This window comes from Melitaea cinxia, chromosome 2 (assembly GCF_905220565.1).
Source record: "Melitaea cinxia chromosome 2, ilMelCinx1.1, whole genome shotgun sequence".
Taxonomy (NCBI): Eukaryota; Metazoa; Arthropoda; class Insecta; order Lepidoptera; family Nymphalidae; genus Melitaea; species Melitaea cinxia.
This window is the reverse complement of record NC_059395.1, coordinates 19915973-19937578: the sequence shown is the minus strand read 5'-3', so window position 1 is coordinate 19937578 and position 21606 is coordinate 19915973. Positions and strand designations below refer to the sequence as shown.

Sequence of the window (21606 nt, the reverse complement as noted above, 5' to 3'; positions counted from 1 at the left end):
AGTGTAACCAGAAATTTTGCCCTGATCGACGAAGTGCCATGAAATTATCGTATTTTTGGAACAATTATCATAATATTTAAAATTCAATTCTTAAAGTATAAATTACATACAGAGACAAAATCTAAACAACTATTTTCAAATTTCAGTCGGCCAAAAAAAAGGTTGTCATTGCTTCAGATTATCGTAAAAGTTCAACAAATTTTAAATTTCAGTTGGCTAAAAAAAGGTTCATTGCTCCAAATTCATAATTTGCGGAGAAATCGTTGCTTTTCAGTATTTCGGTAGGATAGACAAAATTGTCGTAAAAATCGCGTACGATTTTAGGGTAGGAATCGTACATCGTATTACAAGATTACAAACAATAATAACAAGGATGAAATAACTGCGGATGATATTAAAAAACACGCATCATCAATCACATCTGATGCTATTGGCTGTGACGGTATCAGTCGCAAAATGATCACTTTGGTGCTGAATGAGATTATGCTTATCATCTGTCATATTTTCAACTTCTCCCTTACTTCCAAGACCTTTCCTAATATTTGGCGTTTTGCTAATGTTATACCTATCCCTAAACTTTCTAAGCCTTCATTACCCTCACACTATCGGCCTATATCTATTCTTCCTTTCCTATCTAAAATTCTTGAACGTATCATACATTTCCAGCTTACCTTGTTCTTAACTAAGCACAATATTCTGAGTCCTTTCCAGTCTGGCTTCCGACTGGGCCACAGCACTGTGACGGCACTTGCAAAGGTATTGGACGACATTCGATTTGGAATGGACAATAAACAAGTCACCATATTGGCATTACTAGACTTTAGCAACGCATTTAATACCGTTGATCACGACATCCTTTTAGCTGTGCTAGAATCTATAAATATATCCAGCAATGTTGTAGAGTGGTTTCATTCCTATCTGTTTGGACGTCAACAGCGTATCGCTGTCGGAGATCGTTATTCCTCATATTGCCGTCTCAGTGCTGGTGTTCCCCAAGGTAGTGTGCTCTCCCCACTTTTGTTCTCTATCTTCATAAATACTGTCACCGAACTCCTTACTGTTTCCTTTCACCTTTATGCTGATGACCTGCAGATTTATTTGACAACGCCAGTTGAGAACATTGCAAAAGCCGTAGAGACATTAAACGCTAACCTGAACACCATTATAAACTGGAGTCAGTCTTTTGGTCTGTCAGTCAATGCCAGCAAGTCACAGTTCTCAATCATTGGGACATCTAAGCAGTTGTCTAAAATTACTTTTAGTAACATACCGAACGTTACATTCAACGGGACCATTTTAGGCTATTCTAACGTCGTTAAAGATCTAGGTGTCATTGTTGATAGTTCTCTCTCGTGGCGTCCTCACGTCGCTGAGGTAAGCAAAGGATTTTTGCTACCTTTCACTCGCTCAAGAGGTGGAAGAATTTCTTGCCTATCAAGACAAAGATATCTCTTGTGAATAGTTTGATGCTTCCAATATTAGACTACGCAGATGCATGTTATCCTGATTTATCGGAAGAATTGACCAATAAACTTGACCGCCTGCAAAATCTCTGCATTAGATTTATATATGGACTCAAAAAATTCGATCATGTCTCGCAGTACCGCTCAAAACTCGGATAGCTCCCAATAAAGCACCGTCGTAACCTCCATGTTGTAACTCTCCTTTATTCTATTCTTTTTCGTACGTCTTCCCCGCTATACCTTAAAGAGCGCTTTTCTTTCCTGGGTAACCCTACATTTCACCTAAATCTTCGCTCTCTAAATGATAACAAGTTAAGTTTAAACATTTTTGAATATCATATCAAAAATTGACCGCTCCAGCGGGGTTCGAACCCGCGCCTCCGACATACCGTGTCGGCGCTCTAGCCAATTAAGCTATGGAACGATGCACCCGCTCGAGCGAAATTTTCGATATGATAATTTAATTTCGGTTTAAGCGAACCGTGGCGCCGTCTATAGTGAGCTCTTTACAGAAACCCGTAACTATTCAAAGTTTCATATTACAATGAAAATCTTTGACAGGAGACGACACCGTGCTATTTTTAATATCTAAGATTTTATTTTTTTTGTGTTACCCACATTAGGAATTCTAAACATTTTTGAATATCATATCAAAAATTGACCGCTCCAGCGGGGTTCGAACCCGCGCCTCCGACATACCGTGTCGGCGCTCTAGCCAATTAAGCTATGGAACGATGCACCCGCTCGAGCGAAATTTTCGATATGATAATTTAATTTCGGTTTAAGCGAACCGTGGCGCCGTCTATAGTGAGCTCTTTACAGAAACCCGTAACTATTCAAAGTTTCATATTACAATGAAAATCTTTGACAGGAGACGACACCGTGCTATTTTTAATATCTAAGATTTTATTTTTTTTTGTGTTACCCACATTAGGAATTCTAAACATTTTTGAATATCATATCAAAAATTGACCGCTCCAGCGGGGTTCGAACCCGCGCCTCCGACATACCGTGTCGGCGCTCTAGCCAATTAAGCTATGGAACGATGCACCCGCTCGAGCGAAATTTTCGATATGATAATTTAATTTCGGTTTAAGCGAACCGTGGCGCCGTCTATAGTGAGCTCTTTACAGAAACCCGTAACTATTCAAAGTTTCATATTACAATGAAAATCTTTGACAGGAGACGACACCGTGCTATTTTTAATATCTAAGATTTTATTTTTTTTGTGTTACCCACATTAGGAATTCTAAACATTTTTGAATATCATATCAAAAATTGACCGCTCCAGCGGGGTTCGAACCCGCGCCTCCGACATACCGTGTCGGCGCTCTAGCCAATTAAGCTATGGAACGATGCACCCGCTCGAGCGAAATTTTCGATATGATAATTTAATTTCGGTTTAAGCGAACCGTGGCGCCGTCTATAGTGAGCTCTTTACAGAAACCCGTAACTATTCAAAGTTTCATATTACAATGAAAATCTTTGACAGGAGACGACACCGTGCTATTTTTAATATCTAAGATTTTATTTTTTTTGTGTTACCCACATTAGGAATTCTAAACATTTTTGAATATCATATCAAAAATTGACCGCTCCAGCGGGGTTCGAACCCGCGCCTCCGACATACCGTGTCGGCGCTCTAGCCAATTAAGCTATGGAACGATGCACCCGCTCGAGCGAAATTTTCGATATGATAATTTAATTTCGGTTTAAGCGAAACCGTGGCGCCGTCTATAGTGAGCTCTTTACAGAAACCCGTAACTATTCAAAGTTTCATATTACAATGAAAATCTTTGACAGGAGACGACACCGTGCTATTTTTAATATCTAAGATTTTATTTTTTTTTTTGTGTTACCCACATTAGGAATTCTAAACATTTTTGAATATCATATCAAAAATTGACCGCTCCAGCGGGGTTCGAACCCGCGCCTCCGACATACCGTGTCGGCGCTCTAGCCAATTAAGCTATGGAACGATGCACCCGCTCGAGCGAAATTTTCGATATGATAATTTAATTTCGGTTTAAGCGAACCGTGGCGCCGTCTATAGTGAGCTCTTTACAGAAACCCGTAACTATTCAAAGTTTCATATTACAATGAAAATCTTTGACAGGAGACGACACCGTGCTATTTTTAATATCTAAGATTTTATTTTTTTTGTGTTACCCACATTAGGAATTCTAAACATTTTTGAATATCATATCAAAAATTGACCGCTCCAGCGGGGTTCGAACCCGCGCCTCCGACATACCGTGTCGGCGCTCTAGCCAATTAAGCTATGGAACGATGCACCCGCTCGAGCGAAATTTTCGATATGATAATTTAATTTCGGTTTAAGCGAACCGTGGCGCCGTCTATAGTGAGCTCTTTACAGAAACCCGTAACTATTCAAAGTTTCATATTACAATGAAAATCTTTGACAGGAGACGACACCGTGCTATTTTTAATATCTAAGATTTTATTTTTTTTTGTGTTACCCACATTAGGAATTCTAAACATTTTTGAATATCATATCAAAAATTGACCGCTCCAGCGGGGTTCGAACCCGCGCCTCCGACATACCGTGTCGGCGCTCTAGCCAATTAAGCTATGGAACGATGCACCCGCTCGAGCGAAATTTTCGATATGATAATTTAATTTCGGTTTAAGCGAACCGTGGCGCCGTCTATAGTGAGCTCTTTACAGAAACCCGTAACTATTCAAAGTTTCATATTACAATGAAAATCTTTGACAGGAGACGACACCGTGCTATTTTTAATATCTAAGATTTTATTTTTTTTGTGTTACCCACATTAGGAATTCTAAACATTTTTGAATATCATATCAAAAATTGACCGCTCCAGCGGGGTTCGAACCCGCGCCTCCGACATACCGTGTCGGCGCTCTAGCCAATTAAGCTATGGAACGATGCACCCGCTCGAGCGAAATTTTCGATATGATAATTTAATTTCGGTTTAAGCGAACCGTGGCGCCGTCTATAGTGAGCTCTTTACAGAAACCCGTAACTATTCAAAGTTTCATATTACAATGAAAATCTTTGACAGGAGACGACACCGTGCTATTTTTAATATCTAAGATTTTATTTTTTTTGTGTTACCCACATTAGGAATTCTAAACATTTTTGAATATCATATCAAAAATTGACCGCTCCAGCGGGGTTCGAACCCGCGCCTCCGACATACCGTGTCGGCGCTCTAGCCAATTAAGCTAAGTTAACCTAAAGTTAAGTTTACCTAAATATAACACGAGCACATATTCCAGTTCTTTCTCAGTAAAGGCGGTAAAACTGTGGAATGCCCTTCCTTCTAAAATCCGTCAATCCCCTACTATATCTGTCTTCAAAAATCGAGTTAAGAACTTTTACAAAACTTTGACTTGATTTCTTACACGCATACATTCGCCATTATTTTCCCAAAACGACTTATAGTTGTACCCAATTAAGTATTATTTATTTTTTATTATTATTATTTATTTATTTATTATATTATAAATTTAATTATTTTTTATCTATTTATACTTTTTAATACCGTGAGTATTGCGCATGTGTGGATATATGTATAATATATGGATTGTATATATTATTTAATTATATATTATATTATATTCTTAAGCTGCACAAGCCCTTAAATTCAACAAGCTCCTTTCTGGTGGGTTGTCTGGAAGAGATCACTATCTAGTGATAAGACCGCCCGTTGCATGCGACGTAATTATTAATTTTTTCTTCCCTTAAAGCTTTATACTTATGTAATTGTTATATGTTACTGTGTGCAATAAAGTTATTTATTATTATTATTATAAAAAAGGTGTATAGGGAGCGATGATATTTGCAATTTAGAATAGGTATCATATTAGTCGTGTTTGTTTTGGGGATCGAATTTACAAAATGATATAATTACTGCATCCATATGTTTAAAATAATAATTTATGTTCAATATAAAGTGGTAATTAATTTCTTCTAACATCTTGGTGAACGATTTGTACGAAATTTGCATTAAAAATTTTTGGTTTATCTTTAACTTAGCTTTGATTGAAAAATTGGCGGGAACTTCATATATTGAAATCTGTGATTGAAATTACCGTTTTACTTATTACTAATCAGTGTTACTGATTTCATTATAACCAGAATTGTTTGTTTGCTATAAATTTGAAAGTATTAATGTGCTTAATAAACAATATGTCTGAATTAAGAAATAATGCGTATTGTAATATACCCTTCACTACAGAAATGTGTAAAGTAGGTAAAGGAGTGGTTTTAAAGTGGTCTTTCTTGAATAGAAAAAAATAATTTTTCATTTCTTTTTAGGACGATTTTTACACATACGCAAGTATAGAAGATTTAGTATCTATCTGTGCAATGGACAAAGAAAGAATTACAAAGATTCGTTCTATTGGAATCTTGGAAAGCGTTAATGGTCGATTTTTTATAAAAGATGTAAGTTGTGAAACAAAATTTACAGTTAAACTTAAGTTAACACCATAAAATGGTATTTGTTTTTTTTTTAGATCCATAATGTAAATAAAAATGACGCAGCTAATATTTTAGTCTCAATGTCTTATATTAGATCTTCATTACCTTCTTCTGTCATCCCGTATACTGTGCAGATATTTGGTACAATGCAGTGGAAAAACAGACCAGTAATATTTGCGAAAATTTTGCAGGTAAATTGAGTTAATGAACCTTTTATACAGGTAGGACACAAAACTGAACAAATCATCAGCTCCAATTTTTTTTTTTTAGAAATGCAGAGCGATTATAATAAGGCATCTATGAAACACATTTAGTATATAAAGAAATGGGATGACAACCCAAACCAGAATTTACTGCCAACCTGTAATTGGATTCAATATTATTACGAGTTAAAATCTAAAATTTTATCAAAAATTTATTTTGTAAATTTTCTTTTCCCTAGGTCTTAAATACAACATCTGCTATACAACTTAGCAATGTAATGCAAAGTATATGCAGCAGACATTTAGCAACACAATAATTAGGAAAGAACAAAAATAATTGGAGGTAGGAGACAGCAGGATATGTTTTGCTCTAGGAGCAGTCAGACGATGGATATATCTCTACTTTACAGAAGAATAACACTGCTCTCAAGTAATTTTGTGTTCCTGTGGTGTGTAAGGAAGCCAGAGTTCTCAGGGAGGGTCCGGGATGAGCAACTCTCTTGGTATCACAGCATTCATTGGCTGCGGTATCCAATCACGGAGCATATGCTGTTTTGCCACTTTTGTAGTGTATAAATTATTTCTGAATTGGGAAAATAAAAAAGGAAACATTGGAAAGAATACATATTTATTATTTCTTAAATAAACAAAATATTTATTAACAAGACATTTACAACATTCCATAACCGTCCACACACTTAAGTGTTATAAAAAATAGAATTGGCAATTACATACAAAAAATAATTTTTACACATCAAGCTTTTCGTTTTTTATTGCTTTATAATTGTTAGTTTTCGTGAATATTTCATCTATCAATTAAACTTATTCATAATGCTAAATTGATGAACCTTTTGAAAGCTAAAGCAACTTTAATCAGAAGCTAAAAATTGAATTTTCAAGCTACCTAATAAATACTTTAGTTTAACTTTTCTTTAGTTATTGTTCTGGTCTTTTTTACATACAATAAGTATATTTGTATTGTATTGTTTTTTTTTTTTATTTTTTTAAAGATTAGAGGTGTCAAGTCCTCTTGTCCTTACATTTCCTCAACTTTAACATAGTTTTAAATCTTGATAAAATTTAATTTAATATATCAATCATTATCAATAAAAAATTTATGTTTCAATAAAAATGTTGCTTTTGTTCAGATGACAACCCTAACTTGAGGCATATTTTCACTGCAGTTTGTCATATCTATGGTTATGTGGTGTTACCTAAATAAAATATATTTTTTGACTAATATCTACACCTACAGCATGTTTCAACATATAAAAATTACCCATACAATACTAGAAATTCTAAGTATTCATTTATTTTTAGAAAATTTTATTTTAATGAATTAATTTTTATTTATGAAGGAATGCATTTAGGTATTTATTATAAAAAGGTCAAAGTCAGTCGGCTAGATCACTTTTAAATCTAACATATGAACTTGTGTTATATTGTACCAAAATTTTATAGTTTTACATATTATGTCTATTGAATTGAAGAGTACAAAAAGGTTTCTATATAATAATTAACATGATGAAATCATTGAGCAATGCATATTGATGTCATTAAAATTCTATTGGTAGAAGAGGAAAAATTGAAAAAATAACAAAATGAATAAATTAACAGTGTCTAAAACAAATTTTGGTATAATAAAACATCAGATAGGAACCTAAAGCACCCAGAAGTAGAGAACAAATACGAGAAGTATGACGGCTCCCGCTGTAACCTTCACTAACATGGATTTTGTGTTAAGGTAAGTTGCGTCCTTTTTATATTTCTGAGACATCATCGAGAGTTTCTGCGTCTTTGTATCCAATTCTAAAAGAAAATAAAAAAACTAAATTAAATACAGAACTAGGTAAATAAGTTTTAAAATTTCAGGTCACGGATTTTCATCTCACATATAAATATGATACAGCTGCATAGTGTTAAAAAGATAGCTCTTTATATATATTTTTTGATTCATTGCAAAAATATAGTTACAATATTAGCAGTACTTTAATTAGATAAGATTAATCATCAGTTTTTTTTTTGAGAAAGTTATCAAAACAAAATAAATGAAAAATTTTTAATTAATAGAAAAAAAGATTTTAACAGTTAAACAACTTTTAAAAAAAGAGGAGGTTCTCAATTCTTGTGTTTTTTTAATGTGTGTTATCTCAAAACATTTTATTGAGTGTACCGATTTTGATGATTCTTTTTTGATCAAAAACTGGTGCTTGTCATGTGGTCAAGATCTGACAATTATTTTTTGAGGTTTTATTACTATTTTTTTAAAATCACTCATCTGTTTCTAATGGGTCGTTCATTAATCAAGTGAGGCTCAAAGGATGCGGGGGGACGTCACCAAATATCACCTAAGGTGATAGGGGGTCCAAAGTTTTTAAAAAACATCATGTGATTAATGGACGACCCCTAAGGTAATTAAGCAGCTTAATGCTTGTTTTAGGTAATAGCGATTGATATACCAATATAATAAAGCTGAAGAGTTTGTTTATTTAAACCCGCTAATTTCAAGAACTACTAGTTGGAATCCATTACCGTCCATTTACTGAGGAAGCCTATAAGCTATATAAAATTTTATTACATTGTTTCCTAAAATTAATGCGAGTGAAACTGACCAGACAGTATAGCTCCCCGCTGCAGAACATCATCAATGTTCTGCATCATGATCCGCTGCACGTCTCCCAGCTGGCCGCCGAGCTGAGACGCGGCCCCCGCCCGCCGCGCCCGCGCTCCCCCCTCGGCATACTGCTTCCTAGCTCGCTGCATCCAAGTGTCGAACTCGATGAATGTGTACGGTCTCGTTACTGTGTTCACCTAGAACATTGGAACATTGCATGAATTAAGATGTTTATTATATTGTAAAATAACAGTTTGCTTGCAAGCAAAAAACCAACTTCAATTTACATGAATAAGTAATACAAAACAGAGGGTAAAAAAAGTAATCAATTAAATACACATTAAGATGTCGATCTCATTCAAATTTATTGGAATCACACAGTGAACAGCTTTTGATTAACAAAGAATCGTCATCATTCATGTCCCACTTTCATAACTATAAGCTAGCAATAACCCTAACCAGTATGTGGAAGCTCTCACCTTGTTTTTCACTTATAGTATCTTTGTAGCCATTGAGACCTCTCCCCAATTCATTATATTCACATTAAGCAAATCTATTGCTATTTATTACCTTCATCATACATACATCAACAAATATAAAAAAAAAATTGTCATAGTCTATGATACAGCAATGATGACGTCCTAGCAGTTTATTATAATTCTTTGTCACTGTTTTGTTATGTTGATAAAATTACAATATTTTTTATTACTTTGGAAAAATTAAAATTATGTGGTGTCATGTCATGTGTGTCACACCAGGTAGAAACGAAGTTCCTTCGGATCGTATAGAAGCAACACAATTTGAAAAAAAAAAAGTGTTGAAATTTATATATATTTTCTAGTTTTTGGTTTTTTTTTTAATTTTGTTGATTGGTTTTTATTAAGAACATAAAAGTATTTAGGAAATTTAGTATTTTAGAAAATAAGACATCGTAAAATAAAATGAATCAAAATAATAATTCAAACTATTAAGTGAAATAAAAAAAACATAGGTATGTCTTTATCGACAGTATAAAATTACATAAATAATTTGAAAAAAATTTACTAGTAATATTTTAGTTTTACAAACGTCATATTATACAGTCGTGTGACTGATATTACGTCACTTCCGTTATATATATTTTTCTTACAGTTTTAGTATCATATTTTTTTCAGTTCGGTCGCCCAGCCAAATGTCAAGCCTGCCGTAAGGAACTTTGTTCCAAAAAGTAACATATTGTAGTATACATATAATAAGTAAATATGTGATGATACTTCAAGTATGTTTGCACTACAGTAGTAGAAACTTATTAAGGTATTAGAAATTTAACATTATGTTTATGCATATTAGCAATATGTGGTAACACTCACAATAAGAAACATGATGGTATGTCTCGTGTACTGAGCATAATTTCAATGGAGTATTTTAGATATAGTCACAGAATTTTCTTACATTTTATTACTATGAGATAAATATTAGTAGCATAAGTATATTTTTCCTCACATTAGCTGTCCAATATTTATGACTTGCAATATTTATGAACACTGAACTTAATCTATATATCAATACTACATATATTATAATTCATTGTATCAATATTACATACATCAGCAGCAAAATTAACAATCTTTCTAAATGTTAAGGAAAAATTTATAACACAATATTTTTCATTTTGCAGTGTAAATGTTTTTCCTTCCTGATGCGACATATTTGTTTAAATATAAACTTGATCAATGTTGGGTTTGACTAATTATGTGTTAAGATATGCAAACTTACTCTTTTTCCGTACTGTTGATAGAATTCCTGCGCAATTTCTTCTAAATAACTGAAGGCAAGTCGTTTACTGTAATTGCGCTCGCACAGAACTAAATAGCAGATTTCATTCTCAATCAAATAGCTGGAATTTAAAGGAATATAACATTGATATTTTAATAAAATCTTTTTGATATAGTAATATAATAATTAATGTAAGATATAAAATGATAGCTACTGAAAAACTTATTAGAAATTCGAAATAAAAATAAGAAGCACTGTAACTCACTGGAAGAGATAGGGTCCAGTTTCAATCGAGCAGCGTATTGGAGACTGCGGAGTTAGTTTTCTAAACAGCATTTTTGCTTGATTTTGATACTCCAATACATTGCAGCCGCTCTGCGAACCGTCAGCAAACAAAATTAACTTCGAAATAAATAGATGCTAAATGTGACCTTATGACGATGTTGGGTATTAGTGCAGGGCGATTATATTAAATAAATATTAGGTAGAAATTAAGGAACATATGCCAGTTAAGTTTGAACTTACCTGTTCGTCCTCTTGCATAGTAGCGGCTAAAGGCAGCCCGTCAACAACACGGGCGATCATTGTCATTAAAACCATTTTGATACTTTAAATTGTCTTTTAGTTCATAAATGATAATGCTGCTTTATTATTGTAATTCACTTATTTTTTTCTTCTCATAATTCAAAATCGAGAAAACAAAGTGAAAATATATCCTTTGACACTTCCTCATACACGTCAAGACGAATGACAGTTTGACGTGATAAAAACACGTCAGCTTGTCTATGCCATAGAAGGATTCGTTCTAGATAATGGAAAAGAAAGTAAAACTACGCTATTGACATAGCAAAATATGAGAGTAGATTTTTTTTAATAAAATGAAGAGCTAGTTTCTATATATATCATTTCGAACATCACAGCGGTACTCTAGATATTCCACTTCGTAATCACGTTAATTTATCAGGAATATCATAAAATAAACTACATATCTATCGATTTTATAGGTTATATACTTATCAATTCGAAGAAAAAGATACTCATTGAAATATCTCTTCTTTGATTACAGTATTAATAAATTGCTACGCGTTTAATTTTTAAGTCTAATAAAGTATGATTTTTTTTTATAACAGTTTGATGATAAATATTATGAAAATATTTGTTTTTACCGACTTTTAATAAAGAGTGCTCAATTTTAATGCTTGTTACCTAATAACTTTTTTTTGGTATGTCGATTTTGATATTTCTTATTTTAATCTACAGCTGGTGCTGGCCATGTCATTTAGATTTAGAGTACTTGTTGACTTATCCCTACATACCTATATTAGCTTACCTATATTATTTATCCCTTCCTACTATTTGTACTTATTTAAATTTGTCTTGGCTCAATTTTTAATCGTTGATGAAATACTTTTTATTCATCATCTAAAAATAGTTTTTTCTATTCTTCTAGGGGATAAAATTTGATGTTAATATCCTTTTTTCCAATATATTTTAATATTTTATTTTTTGTTGATCTAAGTAGCTATTGTCTTTTTTTCTTAATATTTTAGGTTATTTTGATTATGTATTGACGATATGAAAAAATAAATAAAAACTACTTTAATAATTACTTTTATTATATTTATAGATATTTTTTTTACTTAATTTAACAATAAATAAGACATGAAATAAAGTATTTTTTTTAATTTTATTCAATAAAAAGGCAAATTTTTGGGAGCTTATTTCACTAATATCAAGATTATCTTTGTTAATGATAGCGAGTAAAAAATAAAAGGTAAGGTAAGAAGAAAAGAGACATTTGTATTTTATTGTGGATATTTTATTAACATTATCATCATGCATCAAATTTATATGCTAAATCATTTACACTTATAACTAGCTATACATAGAAAAAATAACTTAACTAGGGGCAGAAAATACATTATTTTGTTAAACTAACAAACTAAAATTATATTTAAAATAATCGGACTGTATAAAACTAAAAGCAAGTGCGCAAATCACTATCGCTCATGACTCTCAGAACTAAAATGTTTAAAATGAACAAAACTGCGACATCTAGCGTCGAATAGCTGAAGCAAAATTTTGATGCAATGATAACTGCATGCGAAAAAACAAAAAGTGAATCTACAGGCTTTCATCAATTACGTATTCAATTATTGGACATTAACTAGTGAATTAGAATACATTGAAATAGTAGACAAAACGTGTTCCTCAGCGTACGCCTCCTTCCCCCTATTACCAAATTCACTAACCTTCTCATTGCTTTCGCGCAAAATATTTTCATATTTCACCTAACTACTGACGCCATTGACAATTCGTACATGGGTCGTGAGGGTGTGCGTTTGGATTATTTAAATTTATTTACAATTTTACGTGCAATACACAGTCGGACATCGCGAGGCCGATGGACGCCTCGTGCCGATCTGACGTCCGAGATAATTTCAAACGAATTTTATGATAAGACTAAGACTAGGCTCAATTAAAATAATTTTAACAATAATTTCCACGAGGTGCTGGTAAAATTTACATTGAAATTTTAAGTACATTAATTAGAAACTTTGATTTTTTTAACAACATCAATTCGACTAAAATTACTTTAAAATTTTCGAGCATCTTTTTAAATGTTTGCTCAAACATTTTGCCTACTAACCGGTAACTCTTATACATTTCACACTAGCCGAATTATAAATTCTGAGAGCGCTCCCCTGCCATCACGTGGTCCATTCATTACTACTATTATTCATTTATAATTATGTATATTACAATAAAATTTGTAACCTATCGAACGAAATTTCCTAAAATAAAAGGAAAAGTATTTAACGGTCACGAAATCCGCGCCATCGACATCATATGTGGCGTATTAAGAGGCAATAATTTAACTAATTTTAAATATTTTGATTAGAAGTTCGATCGTGTCATATCGGCCGGAAGCGCGGATTCGGCAAACGTTATACTTCCACAAGACGAAATAAATAAGTTAAAACTTATAGTAATATTTACAAAAGCGAGAAATAGATTTTTTGAAAGAAAGTCACATTGAGAATTTCTCCTACCTATATAAAAATACGATTAAAACTTCTCTTTTATTGTTTAACTTTAAATCACATGGAACGGGCACTGGATTTGTTCGTAGAAGTTTGGACACTGAGATCGTTGATTTACACCGAGCGAACGCTATTCGCGTCAGCGCCTAGTACCAGCGGCTCGAGTGGTTCGGTAGCAGTGTTCCGGTCGGGTCCACGCATCGCAACCTGTTCCTACCGCGTCACTCCGTCAGTCCCACACTTAGCACCCATTTACTTGACATTCGATTCGGTTAAGGCTTCACTGACCCTTTTCGGTTCGAGGACTAAGCGCGCAGGCCCGCGTCAACGACACAACGATATAATATATATTTATATAAAAAAACTTACTCGCTGATAAATCGATATATTTTAACTTGAATATTAAAATATTCCATAACATTTGAAAATTACAGATTATTTTATACGAGGGCTGCGCGCTCCGTCTTCACTAACTGGACGCACACCTAACTAACAATTCCTCTCGCCGGTCAGAAATAAATCGTGTACTAAGAATAAATATACAAAATCTTGATTCGTCTTTGTATTCGTGAATCGTAAACTGAACGCGAACTAGGCTACGGCTTAACCTGATCTTTTAACGACTATCTAGTTAAAAGTATTATGTTTCATTAACATTGGACCACAAATCGTAATTAATTATTAATAATATTTATTCAGGTAACAAAAAATAGGAGTCCCGCGCTGGTGCGAAATATTATATCACAATAGATTGACGATTTAATATCGAACTCATCTGATATGCTGAGAAAATATATTTTTGTTAAACATAATAATGTAATATGAATACTATACACTCTGATATGTCGAATGAAAGCCAGCGCGGGGCCCCCCAACAGGCTTATAGTAAATTTAAATAAACGAAATAAACTAGAACATGTTTACTTATAACAGCTCACTTACAGTAAACATTTATTTTTAATTAACACAAATAACTCACAAAAATTACGTCTTATATATAAAGTTCTCTAACACAAAGTTGGCAGTTGGTTTCAGTACTCTAGTGTAGAATTGTTATTCTACAAACGGGAACCTTAATAATATCAATTGAAAATTCGGTTTCAATCATAGGTAAAATGACACATTAAAAAAGAGATAGAATTCAGACGACCGATTCCACGCCCTCAGGGATTGCAATTTTGTATAAAATTCAGCTAAATTGTACTTTAAAAGGGACATTTATTATGAAATAGTAAATATAATTTTATCTAAAGAGATTTGTGAGAAAGATCTCTGTCTCTGGATGTTTCATTAGTTTTTTTTTTTTAGTTTTTACCCCCTGAGGGCTCTGTCTGCTCGATCGCAACAAAGGAACAATGTATGTAGCTAGATAATTGGTAGATAAATTGAATTAATAAGAATATATATATATATAAATATAATTGAGGTCGTTAGCTTCAACAAGGTGTAAATATGCGAATGGCCGTAAAAAGCACCAAAGAGTTCATACATATTTCTTCTGAGGGCAATATAATACGATATTTCCGTCTTTATAATATAAACATTTTCATTACGTAAATATTTCTTTTATATAAACTCTTATTTAGACTATAATATTACTTATTGCGATTGTAAAAACTGTTTTTTTTTTCGAATAAATTGTATATTCATAATATGTAATATTATTTTTGCGTAGTTTTGAGGTAGGAAGTTCTGTTCGGCCGCCGCCGGCGGCGCGGCGCTGCGTTACAATATGTATAGAAACGTTACAAACTCTTAAAAATTCGTTTTACATTATACAAAAGTCACTCCATACCGTATATCATATAACATCTAGCAAATTTTAGTGTTCCTTTCTGAAATTCCCCTAAAAATAGGTATATATAAACATTTGAGCAATCAATTTCGTCTCTCCTATTCTGTATAAATATTTAATTCAATAATAAACGTTATATTAGTTGAATTTGAGAATTATAATATTTATCTTAAGGACATTATTAGAAGCGATCGGAAAGAACGTAATGCATGATGACTTGAAAAATAGACGATATTTACTATTTAAGTAGTTCGTGAAAAACTTACGAAAGAGCGAAACGAATAACGACTCTACGAATAGTTACGTATGACGATACGACGACGCCCTGCGCGGACACGTGGCGCTCTACGCGAGCGAGCAGTCGATCTCCACGATGTCCTTGGGCACGTCCACGAACTGGTACACGAGACGCTGGCCGTCCACCTTGGCGAGGATGCCGCGCTGGTAGTAGTAGCGCAGCGCGCGCCCCATCGTCTCGTAGTTCATGTCGGGCTTGTTCTTGTGCAAGCCCCACAGCCGCGACACCGCCTTCGAGTCCACCAGCTTGAACACGCCCTTCTCGCGGTTCGTCCACTTGATATAGCGCGGGCAGTACTCGCGGTCCTGCAGCAGCTTCAGCAGGAACTCCCACAGGTAGGTGGTGGAGCCCTCGCGGCTCTTGCGCTTGACGCCAGGCGCGGGAGGCGCGTCGGTGCGCGGCCTCTTCTTGGGCTTGAGCTTGTTGTGATGATGGTGCCGCTGGTAGTCGCCGAAGTCGAACACGGAGTAGGGCAGGTCGTCGTGCGGCAGCGGCGGCGGCGCGGGCGCGGCGAAGTGGTGCGCGCCGCCCCCGCCTCCGTAGCCGTACGCGTACGCCTCGCGCTCGCCCACCGCACCCACTGGAACACGTAAGAGACACCGATGGTTATTTGCTGAGCACACCGACCGGTAGAGGCCTCTATGCTATTCGATTTTTTTTTGCTTTAAGAAATATATAATTTTGTGAACTAAATATATTTAGGCTTTTAGGAAATTACTTAAAAATGGTATCGCAATTAGCCAGCTCAAACTATAGTTAGCAATCTAAAAACCGGTCTGTTAAAGCGAATGCCGCAACCCGCAAGTGGGTTAGTCGATCGACATTCGTAACTTCCTGTATTTATGATATTTTTTACAAGAAATTCAGCTGAAACTGTTTCCTAATACATGTAAGTGTTGGATATGTAATTATTCGAATGTAATTTATCGCTTTCGAGAATTTCAATTCTTACGTTATTTTCGATACTGGAATATCACATTTTATATACCTATATTCTTAATTGCACTTAGAACAAAGAAGAAGACAAGAAGAAAAAAAAAAACGAGAAAGAAACAAGTAAAAATTATATTTACAAAGAAAGTTAGCCAGGGCGAACTTATCTCTAGAGATCTCTACCAGTCTACCCATGGTGGTGACAATTGATGTTACCGCGGGGCACAGAAGTGAAAGAGTGATTAATAATAATGAATATAAATCTATAAACTTATTCAAAATTAATAATATGAAATACATGTATACTTGACTACATACACACTTACATGAACGGACATAACATTTTATAAGTTTTAGTTTATTTTTATTGGGACGGAAGTTGTGTGTATTTTTTTAAATTAATAAAATATTAAGTTATTGTTTTTATTCGCAATTGAATGAAAAAAAAAATACATTTATACTTATAAATAATAGGTTTGCAAAGATAGAGTCGAAATATTTTTAACGATGGAAGATAGGTTTCATTTTTTTTTAAGTAAAACTTCGTTTGATTTGGGAAGTAAGTTGATCAATGTGTGACGAGAGCGTTACGAAAAGTGTCATCGGGCGTTTTTTTTAATAAAAAATGAATTAATATTATTCAATGAATTAAACAACGAAGTACTTACACATTTCTATTATTTATACGCAATACAAGTTATTGTGAATAATAGACACTAATTGCTCTAGTCATTAACAAGAAATAATTTATTTATGGGTTACAGCGAAAATTATAATCGTTATTTATTCATAAGGAACAGTATTGGTACTATTATAACTACACTATTGTAGTATATTATTACTATTTAAGTATTATTTTTTATTTATTTAAATATTATTTTTTTGCTGTGTGGCTACGGCACTAAAGAATTTTAGCCCCTCTCTTCCCGTGGGTGTCGTAAGAGGCGACTAAGGGATAACAAGGTTCCACAACCATCTTGGAACTTAAGAAGCCGACCGATGGCGGGATAACCATCCAACTGCTGGCTTTGAAATACACAGGCCGAAGACGGGCAGCAGCGTCTTCAGTGCGAGAAAGCCAGCCCTGCGGTCACCAACCCGCCTGCCCAGCGTGGTGACTATGGGCAAAACACATGAGTTCACGTTATTTTTGGCGTGAACTTGTGGAGGCCTATGTCCAGCAGTGGACTGTATAGGCTGTAATGATGATGATGATTACTATTTATTTTACTATATATATATATATATATATATATATATATATATATATTTTACACCTAGACTCAGAGTGAGAATCGAAACCACAACCCCCGGAGCAGAAAGCAGGATCATTACAAACTGCGCCAACGGGCTAGTCATATATGAAAATTATTTTTTGATAGCCCACAGAGTCTTTCTATATTTAAACAAGCGATTCATATATTGTTTATTTACTTCGAAACATAAAATTTATATTTAATTTTTTTGAGAGTTAGACAAGAAACTATGCCAAATATTTTACTTTAGCGAAATGTAATCACGTAAACACGAAATGATAAATGTTTATAACGTGGCGAGAGAAGACGAAATAATTCCTTTGACTCATAGTAACATATATACGTTACCGATTCGAAACCTTTTTTTTAATATCTTTGAGTTTTTTGTTTATTAATATCTGCTTGAGGAGTATGTGTTTGCTAACTATATGTGTATTTTCTGGATTTGTGCTGTAGTTTAGTTAGATTTCGAACTGGATCCTTTAACTCTTCAATGATGAAGTTCAAGTAATTCCTGAAGTAAATAAGAATGATGCTTTTAATATATTTTATGAATTTGTTAGTAAAGTCAAACCGGCATTGTTTTTAAGGGCTTATCGCTGGCTGTCGTTTTTTTTTTTTAAGTAAAACTTCTTTATGCATGCTTAACTTGGGGAATATGCTGGAGAATGTGTGAAGAGAGCGTTACGAAAAGTGTGATTGGGCGAGGCGAACGGGAGAGTGGGAGTTTAAGTTGAAGATAGAAAGTCTTACTTCAGTCTTGTGGTCTAAAGCACACTCGTTTTTTTTTGCATAGAAGCTAGCACAATAAATAATTTAGCAACAACTTAGTTTTTATATTTAGTTCTTTGAATTCGGAAGATAATTTGGCAGCGATAATTGTACAATTCTTTTAGTCGTTCGGCTGTTATTAGTTATCTTATAGCTTTAATAGGTAAAATTTTTGTATGTAAGAAAATATTTTTTAAAGTTTTTATTTTTTGATTCACAAAATATTAAGTATAAATGACCAGTATTGTTAGGAAATTAATTCATAATTATTGTCATTAAAGCTTTATCGAAGTCCAAAGCTATAGACTAGATCGCATAAGACGTATCTAAATAGTTTGCGGGTGCGTTCAGAATTATATTTAATATTATCATAAAAAAATTTGTTTGTTTTTCTCACAAGAAAAATATAGGCTGTAGAATATTTCTCAACAGATAAAACAATTCAACACTTAAAAAATCCAGCAAGCTGTTTGATAAGAGCGTCGAATAGATAAGTGTTGCGTCAAGTCGCCTTGACCCCGATGCGGACACTCGCTTGTGTTTTCCTTTACATGTCAAGCCAGTTCTATTTGTACGCAGACAGATATAGCAATTACATTTATACGAATATATTAAACTCTTTCATTAATTTTATGCAACTATGAAAAAATTAGTTATTATATTTGTTGTATTCTTTATTTTAATTAATATAATATGTTACTTACTCTATGAAAAATTTATAGTATCTGTGGTAAATTGTGATAAAAATATTATTTTTATCTTACGATAGCTTTCTTGGAACTATAAAGTTTGATCGCATTCTTTTCGTTAAAAACATATTAATAGAACGGATGAAGCGGAATATCGTAAAACTAGGTTTTGTTTGCTTTCGCTCTTATTACTCGATCTTTGAAATTTGTTAATTACTGCGGTTCAGTAACGCGAAACATACTATAAATACACGAGGATATGACGAATGATCAAATACGAACTCTATGTCTGGGAACATTTGAAACAAGGAAGTTGGTTAATTCAAAAACTATTTAATACATTTTTGCATTTTTCTGCGATAAGATAAACTTTTAAAATCACAATGATAATACCGTTCTATAAATATTTATAGATTCCACTTGTTTTTCAAGATAGGTTTTATAAGGGTGCGGTCATTATGGTTGTACTCTAACTACGATTATATTGACGTAAAAAATATAGTATATAATAAAAATTTTGGACATAAGAATCGTACATGATATGTATTACTTATATTACATAGATTAATATAATTATTTGCTATACTTTCGAAGAAAATACATAAAAGATGTGGCTGTTAAATAAAATAGAATATAAATTTTATGAAATGTTTTGTGTTTATCTGTATAACAGTAATGATAGTTATACAAGTTAATTTATTCGTGTGGTAGTTAAATCTGTAACGTAAAATTATTTAATGTAAATGTCAAGTTTATTTGGTCGGCGCGCGGTAAACTCGGCTATGGTCGCGTCCGCGTCCGTCGTCCGCCATTTTCTTTCTAATATTATCTAAGTCGCGTATTTTCGCGCGGCTTATCGGCAGGTCGTTCACCCCGCTGACACGTGTGTTAATTTGTCATGCCTTGCATAAGGATAAACCACACTAAAATAAAAAAGACACCTTTCGTTTTGTGTATCATTTATAAACGTTACGAATATTAATTTAAAAATTAACACTCATAATGGCCAAAAATTTAATGGGAGACATCAGGGGTTAATACATTATATATTTGGTAAGATTGCTTTCCGTTTGGAAATTTTATGAAATATCATTTTGGGTATTCACTAAATAGGTACATATTGAAACAGGGGTAAGTAGACCCTTTTGCTTTTTTTAGTACTGAACATGTTATGATAAGCTAAATATATTCGATAAGAGTTTAAACTACTGTCGCCAATTACTATCAGACTGAACTTGATCTATTCATAAACAGTAATTTTTGAATAAAATTATATAAGAAATAATATTTAATAAGATAACTTAAGCAATTTATTTTGTAAATGAAACAGGTTTAAAATTTTAACATTGGAAACAACAGAAATGAATAAAAATGTAATAAAACATAAACATGTTTTTTTCTAAAACGTTAATTTCAAACCGTTTATGCAAATAGATTAAATACAAATATATAATTTTAACTAATAAACAAGCATGTAATTCAACTTAATGCCCACTATAACGGCACGGAAGGGTCCATATTTCGGGGTTTTCGTCTAGTTTCAATTGGAAAACATGCTATTTCGACCCAAAACGCTATACACTTCGCAATTTAAGAGATAAATGCGAATGATAGCGGATGGCGATGTCATTGTGTTATACGCTAACGTTTCAATGAACCGTTCCACGTTCCTGCCTGGGAACACTAACGCAAAACATCACAAAAAGCATATATTATGCGTCGGTGATGGTGGTTCTATTTTTAGCGGATGCGCAGAACGCATCCTACTGGTTCAACTGCTGCAATACCAAGGTTACGACGCCCGTACATCTAGTGTCATCTTCGCTCCCTTTATGCGAAAAGAAAACTACTCACCGTGACGCTCGCTCGAAACTAAACTCTATCGCGATGCTCTACGGGTGATGTTTGAAGCCGTCAGCCGCTATGACGGTATTTTATTCCCGGTTACAAGAATGTGGAGGAGGGATACGACCGGTTCTCGCATCCCGCACGCGAGAAATAGGTTACCCCACAAACCTCTTGTGATACAAACACTATTGTTTCATCGTTTATAGGCTCATTATCTCGGTACGGACGCTACGCTTGTGGCTTTCGTAATAGCTCAATGTTCTGGGTTAAAGGACGAACGTAAAATTGCTTTTAGCTTTACAATTGTTACATTACATAATTATATCAGCTTCAAGTTAGCCTTTTATGCGTTTTTGCTGATATCGAAATATCACTTGATACCAGATAAGATCGCTAAATGTTTCCTGCAAGCAACAAGCTGCGTTTTGCGAACAACAAAAATATCTTGCGAATATTTTTGCCGGAA

The 21606-nt window shown here is 33.7% G+C and overlaps 3 protein-coding genes across 3 annotated transcripts in view; 1 reads left to right on the top strand and 2 right to left on the bottom strand.

The window, feature by feature from the left end:
* The first annotated feature begins 5276 nt into the window (after positions 1 to 5276).
* Positions 5277 to 6758, top strand: LOC123666604. The gene is made up of 4 exons (XM_045600705.1): positions 5277 to 5700; positions 5770 to 5898; positions 5970 to 6125; positions 6377 to 6758. The coding sequence occupies exons 1-4, from the start codon at positions 5623 to 5625 to the stop codon at positions 6452 to 6454; spliced, it is 441 nt and encodes a 146-aa protein (XP_045456661.1). The 5' UTR covers positions 5277 to 5622; the 3' UTR covers positions 6455 to 6758.
* LOC123666592 (vesicle-trafficking protein SEC22b-B) lies at positions 6749 to 11252 on the bottom strand. The gene is made up of 5 exons (XM_045600697.1): positions 11032 to 11252; positions 10772 to 10881; positions 10507 to 10627; positions 8750 to 8948; positions 6749 to 7946 (listed from the first exon to the last, which is right to left on the bottom strand). Exons 1-5 carry the CDS (start codon positions 11104 to 11106, stop codon positions 7798 to 7800), a joined length of 654 nt encoding a protein of 217 aa, XP_045456653.1. The 5' UTR covers positions 11107 to 11252; the 3' UTR covers positions 6749 to 7797.
* A 4306-nt stretch (positions 11253 to 15558) lies between these two features.
* LOC123666582 (ecdysone-induced protein 74EF) overlaps positions 15559 to 21606 on the bottom strand; it is a 128616-nt gene continuing 122568 nt past the window's right edge. Inside the window, exon 6 of the mRNA XM_045600688.1 lies at positions 15559 to 16223. Within this exon, the coding sequence (XP_045456644.1) occupies positions 15691 to 16223 (533 nt within the window). The 3' untranslated portion in view covers positions 15559 to 15690. The remainder of the gene's footprint in view (positions 16224 to 21606) is intronic.

Coding starts and splice junctions, on each gene's coding strand:
- LOC123666604 (XM_045600705.1), top strand. CDS start 5,623: ATGTGCTTAATAAACAATATGTCTGAATTAAGAAATAATGCGTATTGT. Junction 5,701..5,769: donor TCACTACAGAAATGTGTAAA/GTAGGTAAAGGA, acceptor ATTTCTTTTTAG/GACGATTTTTACACATACGC. Junction 6,126..6,376: donor TATTTGCGAAAATTTTGCAG/GTAAATTGAGTT, acceptor TCTTTTCCCTAG/GTCTTAAATACAACATCTGC.
- LOC123666592 (XM_045600697.1), bottom strand. CDS start 11,106: ATGGTTTTAATGACAATGATCGCCCGTGTTGTTGACGGGCTGCCTTTA. Junction 8,949..10,506: donor ATCAACAGTACGGAAAAAGA/GTAAGTTTGCAT, acceptor CCAATGTTCTAG/GTGAACACAGTAACGAGACC. Junction 7,947..8,749: donor GCGGGGAGCTATACTGTCTG/GTCAGTTTCACT, acceptor ATTTTCTTTTAG/AATTGGATACAAAGACGCAG.